Source organism: Cornus florida, unplaced genomic scaffold (genome assembly GCF_030987335.1).
Source record: "Cornus florida cultivar Cherokee Brave unplaced genomic scaffold, ASM3098733v1 CherokeeBrave_3.0.0_Hap2_Chr11, whole genome shotgun sequence".
Lineage (NCBI taxonomy): Eukaryota > Viridiplantae > Streptophyta > Magnoliopsida > Cornales > Cornaceae > Cornus > Cornus florida.
In genome coordinates this window covers 27,710,915-27,719,371 of record NW_026775581.1, presented here as the reverse complement: position 1 = coordinate 27,719,371, position 8,457 = coordinate 27,710,915, and the positions used below count along the sequence as shown (strand labels likewise).

At 35.0% G+C, this 8,457-nt stretch overlaps 1 protein-coding gene across 1 annotated transcript; it reads right to left on the bottom strand.

Annotated features, from left to right (window-relative positions):
• Window positions 1-4,529: 4,529 nt before the first annotated feature.
• LOC132285042 (small ribosomal subunit protein RACK1-like) lies at window positions 4,530-7,476 on the bottom strand. Its single transcript, XM_059787205.1, has 2 exons — window positions 6,515-7,476; window positions 4,530-4,857 (listed from the first exon to the last, which is right to left on the bottom strand). The coding sequence occupies exons 1-2, from the start codon at window positions 7,394-7,396 to the stop codon at window positions 4,759-4,761; spliced, it is 981 nt and encodes a 326-aa protein (XP_059643188.1). The 5' UTR covers window positions 7,397-7,476; the 3' UTR covers window positions 4,530-4,758.
• Between the last annotated feature and the right edge of the window lie 981 nt (window positions 7,477-8,457).

Genomic DNA, 8,457 nt, shown 5'->3' with positions numbered 1-8,457 from the left:
TAAATAACTTACCGATATCCAATTTTCCTATATTCTTTAAATTGATGTGCAACTATATAATTAATATTCTCCAGTGTTTAAATATTAGATGTGCACATTTTGCAATTTTACCACTTTTTCTAAGAGTTTTTTTTTTTTTTTTTTTTTGTTGTTATTATTATTATTATTATTATTTGGCGGCCATTTTAACCTTGAAAATGTGCACAAGAAAAAAAAATTAAAGAGTTTGTACCTAAACGACCTCCTAGGTGGGAGAAGGTATTGTGTACATCCGGTGCATCGTGTAGTGTGCGTCCAGCGCACCGTGTATTGGGTTCATCAAAATTATACGTGTACAACACGTACAATTCGGATAAGTCGATGCAACAGGAACATCGATACAATATCTATTCCCCAAGTAGAGGCTAGATATACTCTAATTTATTTCTACTATGATTAGCAAGTTGAAATTTTTAGTCAATTCATTAATCAAACTGGCACACAGGCAATAAAGTAAACATGTATTAGAAGAGAGGATTGAAAATTACATAAACAAAACACATTTAAGAATGAGGAGAAAGATTTTACACATAGGAGAAGAGAGAAACTAACATTATATATAATTTACCTTCATTTTTCACATAAAATCCTTTCAAAACAACTATTAGTTTGTGTGATTTGGGATTGATAGTGTCAAGGGCGGAGCGAAGATTCAATGTGTGTGTTGTGGGGAACAGTGTTACTTATATAATATAATAATATTTTAAGTCAAAAGTACTTTATGATCCATTAGATACATATAAAAATATATTTAGTCAAAATTTGGCCAATTTGTTTATAAAACAATAATTGAGTAAAAAAATTATATTGCAGACGCTGGTTATCATAAACCAAAATATCAACATTAGAGACGGAAGTCGCGGAAGGCAGTTAATTTTTTTTTTTTAAAAAAAAAAACGTTAATAGTTCTTTTTGGCTTCACCATCGTATAACACTGTACCTAAAGAGGGTAATACCTAAGTTTTACATTGTAATTTAAACCATCCATCCTAAATTCCTAATAAGCATAATTGAGTAAACAAGATATTGCGCCCTCATTGCACATGAAACAACTAATTTAATAAATAAAAAAAAAAAAAAAAAATTATCACCCACAATGGTGCAACATATAACAGATTTCTAGACATAAATTGCTTTGAAAATAGAAGAATAGAGTTTCATAATTGAAGAGGTCTTTTTTCTTTTTTGGGTAAGTAATTGAAGAGTCCTCACCTTTATTTTGAATCAATTAAATTAAACAATATAAACCACACACACTAAAAAATAAAATTACAATATATAAAACAATGCATAAATCATCATATATTCATACATAAGTTATATGAAATTATCACATATTACAAACATTCAGATTTGGATTGTTGTTTTTCAAATGACCACTCCATAAAATTACCTTAAAAATCGCTAGACAACAAAAATTTTATGGTTTAAAACCAACTCATACAGAATTACCTACTAACAAATTATTATTCTTTAATACATAGAACCGATCAGATTCAATTATCACACCAGAAAAATTAAATTAAAAAATTAGTCAAAAAAAAAAAATCCTAAAAATTCCATGATCCAAAGGGAAAAAAATAAATAAAAAATAAACATGGCCCACTTGCAATGACAACCCCAACAACAACAGGTACAAGAGGATCATGAGAGAGTGGAATTGGTGTGGCCATGCTGCTGGAATTGAGTAGGTTGATTTATTTGAGGCAATCAAGATTCAAGGGGAAGGAGAGAAACTAAGAGAGCCTGTGCGCGGCACTGCGGCAGCCGGCGGGTGCCCTCAAGGGGGTTGCCATGGCCCTGCTGGCCTACCCCTCCCTCCGCCGCTAGAAAGCATTAAACTTTAACTAATTGTCTGATTATCATATCAAGCCCCAGATTGGAGATTGAAGAAAGGTGAACATAAATTACTACAAAGATGTGAATTTGTTATTTATAGATAGCTCGATTAGGTTCACACTACAACAACAACGGGTCTTTTAAGCATACGCATAAAGTGCCCATAGAAATGGATTCATAAGAGAGGCAAGTGGGAACGAGAAATGAGTTGTTGGATGCAGCCAAGAGATCGATGTAATAATTAGTAATGTCGACATTCAGTGGAAATCAATAACATATTTATATAAAAGTTTCTCAGCATCCACAAATATAGTTGGTCACGACCGCCTGAAAGTCGTAAAACGTACCATACATACAGTTAGCCAATGAGTTATAGAAGAATGGAATCTATTATAATGAGTTTGACAATATTTCTAAAAATAAAGGATGCAACCATGAAGATATTTTTAAAACAATATTACCAAATTATGAGGATGCATGTATCATGACTATTATGTAGAACTCTTACTGATTATGTAGGTGGATGGATCAATTAAAGTTATAATTTGTGCCATTTCTTTCCATGATGGGATAATCTTGTCTGGGTTTCATTGCCTACTTTAATCCAGCCACATCAAAACATTTCAGTTTAATTGTTCATTAATTCCGCCTACCTGTGAATCAATTCCGTTTGAATTGTGTGTACTTTTAATTCTTGGCAAGATCAACTTTTAAATCATTAAGATAAGAGATACAATGTTTGGCTGCAACTTTTGATACCATATTTGTTTATTGACTCTTATACATACAGTTCCACCAGACAACAATGGACTCTTTAAACCCGCTTATTTTTCATCTTCTTCATCTCAACTGATATTGGTTATATTTTTTAGTTTAAATTTGTGGACTCTATTAAATATTCTATCTATTATTTTGGTCCAATAAAAGTGGAGAATAATATTTGCGATCGATTATTGATTCTAAATACTTGTATGAATTCATTTTTCAAAAAAAAAAAACAAAAAAATACATATTGAGACTTTAGCCTTGCATTCCAACATTTTCCTAACGTAATACTCTTGGACATGGGGATTATTGTCCACTTCATATGTTTTTTTTGGATTATACAATTCAAATCAATTTTTCCCTTTTTTGCATTGTATATATTTATAAATGTTAGATTTTTTTTTAAAGAAACAAGTGTATCAATTTGAATGTTGAAATATATATACCATTGAGATAGTCTTAAAGTTGGGGATTATTCACATTGACAGGTTAAACGTCCACTTCATACTCATATGTTGCGTTGTAGCATTGTCTATCTTTTTTTTTTTTTTTCCAAGAGATACGTGTAGCACACAATTCATATGTTGAAATGAAGTAAAAAAAAAAAATGAAGGACACACAGAGTAGCACTGATCAAAGTTTGTTTGGAAGGAAAAAACGAAAGAAAGGGATGAAAAACAAAGAGAGTACCTTAGGAATAAATTCGTTTTTTTTTTTTTTTTTACCTTGAAAATTTCATCTTTCTTCCCACCAATAAAAACCAGAAAAAAAAAAAAGATTTGGAAAAAATTGTGTTTTAGGGCTTGGGGCCCTTGTGCTAATAAGGGCCTGCTCGTTTTGAATTTGGAATAAAATGAAATGCAACCAAGTGAAATGGATAGATGAAGTTATTCAATTTCAAAACCGTGGAGATCGTCTTCCCACCAATCAATTGCAAAATCATAATTATCTAGCTATCCAATTTGAGAACATGAAGACCTTCTTCCCACCAATCAATTGCAAAATCATAGTCATCTAGCTATCCAATTTGAGAACCATGGAGATCTTCCCACCAATCAATTGCAAATCAATTGCAAAATCATAGTTATCTAGCCATCCAATTTAAGAACCATGGAAATCTTCTTTCCACCAATCAATAGAAAAACCAGAGCTATAACACTAACAACAAATGATTCAAACACATATACCCCGAATCAATCAATCGACACCAAACCAGAGATTTTGATAAGATAATGCTAAGAATTTAGGGTATTGGGAGGGAAGAAAGAAAAAGCGTCGTTTGCTGAAATTTGGTATTGATTTGAGAAAGTATTACATGTATAACGTAAAATTTGGTATTTTGTATAAAGTATTATATGCAGTAACAAATTTTAACCTATCCCCACTTATGCAACTTGGCGCTACCAGAACCGTAAATCACTCACCGGTTAACTGTTCCACCTGAGTGGATTGTACAGAGAGATAAAAGCTATATGATGTGTGTACACGGAGAGAGAAAATAGGAAGGTGTAGATGAAGGGTAGGAAAGGTATTTCAAATAGGACAAGAAAGGTATTTCAAATAGGACAAGAAAGGTGTTTCAAAATAGTAAACAGTGAAAATTCATGTCAATTTGTTGAATTCACTTCTATGTAACTTGACTTGTTTCACTTCACAAGACTGTAATACCTCCTTAAGTTCATAGGACTATAAAGCGGGTCAATTTTCAGGGTCAATTTTCAGAAATTTCATCGTCAATGATTATCCTTTTTCCGCCTCCTATTGACCAGAAACTAACAAACATTTTATGAGAAATAAAAGCTAAAACACATGGAAACAAAACATTACCGCTGCATTTAAATCATGCATTACGGTCATATCATGTACTTCAAGAATCACACACTAAGTTAGAAAAGGATAAAGATTGAAGTAAAAAATGTCAAAACAACCCAAATTAAGCAAACAACTTGAATCAATTATGGGGAAAAAATAACAATAAACAAAAATATCGAAATCCGAAAAGAAAAGGCCTAAAACCATCAAATATAGATTAAAAATCCAATTACCTTTCAAAAAAATTCTTCTGAAACCTAAATAACTTGAAATGCTATGATAAAATGCATTCCAAAATCACTCTTAACGCCCGATCCCCCACACTCTGATAATACCATCAGTATACCCGCTGAATAAGGTGCTTCCGTCAAAACTCCAACTCAAGCTTGTGCAGTATATAACCTGCATATGCCATGAAAAAAGGTTGAGAATGCCGAAATATTGCAGAAGCTAACACCAATTTTCTTGCTGTAAGCACGAGAACATTTTCTCAGCTGAACAACAAAACCCATAATCTATCTAGTAAAGTATATTGAAGTTACTGATCTTGTGAAAATTAGATTTAGGAATCAAAAATACAGGCTGAAAGCCTGAAACTTCTCGAGTGACTTAACAAACATGCCAAATGACTCATAAAAGCATACAAATTTAAGGGTTATCTAAGACCACAACAACCAACTTTGAATTATATTCAGCAATAACAGAAGTATAACCAGCAATAGGAAAAAATTACCGCTCACACAATGAGCCTTGAGACTTGGCCTATTAGACATTGAGAAATCTATTTAATGAAATCATTCACATTACGCCGCACTATGAAGGGATGTTATTAACATACTCAGCCAAGAAATTGTTTCACATTTAATTAACAAAAAAGCAAATTAACAATGCAACACTTATTATGGTGTTTTATGAATAATTAGTAAGTATTATGATAATTAGGGGTGGGACTTGGGCGGGCCTAGGGGTGGGACTTGGGCGGGCCAAGGGGTTAACCCACGCCAAACCCAAGGTTCTAATACCTTAGCCCACCCAAGTCCCGAGACATCTCAACCCGCACCATACTGCACAGGTTTCATTGGTTTTTCAGATTTAAAAGAAAATAAATAAAAAAATAAATCCGTCTAGGTGTGTGAGTACCAGCTAGGAAATAAATAAAATGTTATGTTTACCAGCTAAAATTGTCCAAAGGTGCCCAAGGTGCCACAAAATAAGCAAACTATGTGAAATAGTAATGATCTTATAGCGTAACCTTATAGCAATTAGATGATTCATATGAATCCATGGTTGATGATACAATAAATAATCTAATTTTAAATATAAAAGTTATAAACTATATTTTGGGCTCTTTGGGTTTTTGGAGTTCTCTTTTTCCAAAATAAATTCGGGCTCTAAAAAGTTTTAACCCATTCCATCCAACAGTCTCAAGTACCTTACCCATTCCAACCTACGGGTGGGAATCGGGTTACTCGGGTTGGTCCCACCCAAATCCCACCCCTAAAAGAATTAGTATGGAAGAGACCAATGCCAGCACAGTTAAATTACTAAAGTCGCAATTTTAGCCAAGATAGAAGTTCGATGGAGTTTCTACCAAATAAAAGATCAAATGCATGCAATCCAATGTGATAAAGATGTCTACCACTTACCACCGGCCCATTACTCTCCAATTGAGACAAATTAGCACAAAAATCTGCATCAATATCAATAGTATATACTAAGGATACTAACAAAAACACACAAACGAAATGACCAAATCAAAACAACATATCAAATTTGGGAAAATCAAATGCATGCAATCCAATGTGATAAAGATGTCTACCACTTACCACCGGCCCATTACTCTCCAATTGAGACAAATTAGCACGAAAATCTCCATCAATATCAATAGTATATACTAAGGATACTAACAAAAACACACAAACGAAATGACCAAATCAAAACAACGTATCAAATTTGGGAAAATTGAATACATATATAGGAATATACATATGCATATATATATATATATGATAATTAAAAAAAATTTTAAAACCCAACAAGAATTCTCAAAAAAAAAAACCTTGTTCTTTCCGGCAGAAGTGGCTTGGGTTGTTGACCCTTCACCCGCCTCAACCTTTAGATCGACCTTGAGATCGACGACGACACTCTTGTGCTCCAAGTCCCAGATCTTGATGCTGGACTCGGTGGCAGCACAGAGCCAATAGCGGTTGGGGCTGAAGCAGAGAGAGTGAACGATAGAGCCGGCGTCGAGCGAGTATAGCTTCTTTCCCTCCACCAGGTCCCACAGCAGAATGACTCCGTCCTTGCCGCCGCTAGCGCAAAGAGATCCATCGGGAGAGACGGCCACGGTGTTGACGTACCCGGAGTGGCCCGCGAGCGTCGAAGCCAGCTTGCAGTTGGTGAGGTTCCAGATCTTGACGGTGCGGTCCCATGAGGAGGAAACGATGGTTGGCTGGAGCGTATTGGGGCTGAATCGGACGCAGCTGACCCAATCGGAGTGGGCGTCGCCGTCCTGAATGGTGTACTTGCACTCGCCGAGGGTGTTCCATAGCTTAATGCTGCCGTCGCGGGAGGCCGAGACGATCTGACGGTTGTCGATGGAGAAGGCGACGGAGAGGATGTCCTTGGTGTGACCCACGAAGCGGCGGGCCGTGGTTCCGGCGGCGAGATCCCAGAGTCGGAGCTCCGAGTCCCAGGAACCGGAGAGGGCAAACTGGCCGTCGGAGGAGAGGACAACATCCTCCACGAAGTGGGAGTGGCCGGTTAGCCTGCGGCGGGGAACACCGTAGATCTTCTCCTCCTTGGTGACGTTCCAGACGACGATTGACTTGTCGCGTGACGATGATACGATCATGTCATTGTTGTCTATGGGGGTAGCGATCGCCGTCACCCAGTCGGTGTGAGCCCTCATTGTTCCGCGGAGCACCATAGTCTCGGCCATCTTCCTCTTCTCCCTACCGTTTTTTTCTGAACGAGACGAGGCTGCGAATGAAATACTACTACTAAATAAAACCCTAACCGTCGGGATGATTATATTATATATAGTAATAAATTTCTAGGTTTTTTAAGCGGATTTTAGGGTAAATGGAATTTAGCCAATTTTAGGGTATTTGAAAAGAACCGATTAGTGATTAATATATGGGTTAATTTAATTTATTGAACGCTATAATTAGCGGAATGCAATTTATTTGGTAAAATAGTTAATTAGGAAAAGTAATTATATAATTTTTACACTTTGGTCCAATTTGCCCTCAACTAGTTCATGAAAAGATAGTCATGTAATAAGGTGGGGTGACTAGTCGAAGGTTTATCTTGGTAGTTACAAGTTCAAAGAGCCAGTAATTGCAAGAGTTTTCACGTATCAAAAATAATAATAATAATAATAATACGAAGGGTACAATGGATAGAGTTTGGAATATAGAAGTGGTGATTGGTTGGTGAATCAAAAATAGTGCTGAATTTTTATTGGTTGGTGAATCAGAAATAGTGCTGAATTTTTCAGGATAATATTGTCAAAAAAATTGTATTTCCAATATATGTAAAAGTAGAAATATTTTTTTGGTGCGTAAGCACATTTGGGACTCAGTTTCACAATCCTGCTTAACTATTCAGTGTGAGCATCATTATTTATTTACTAAAATGGTCTTAAATAAGGAAAAAAAAAAAAAAAAAATCTCTAGTTATTCTCTCAGGATTGATCCAGTGAAAAGTAAAAAAACTAACTTGGCGGTTGAGTTAAATTCGTATTTATCAAGTTTTCAATTTATACATACAGCTTCCGTACATAATATTTATTAATATATAGGGAAAATTAGGTTTTAGTGATCAATCCTAAATAAAATTGATGTAAAAGGACCATAAAGTAAAAAAATAATAATAATAATAAAAATGAATAGTGACTAAACTGAAAACTTAATTGCAAAGAAGGAGTCGTTGTGATTTATTTCCTAAATTACCCTTCTCACAGTTTCCCCTTCAAATGGAGCAATGGCGTATATGCTT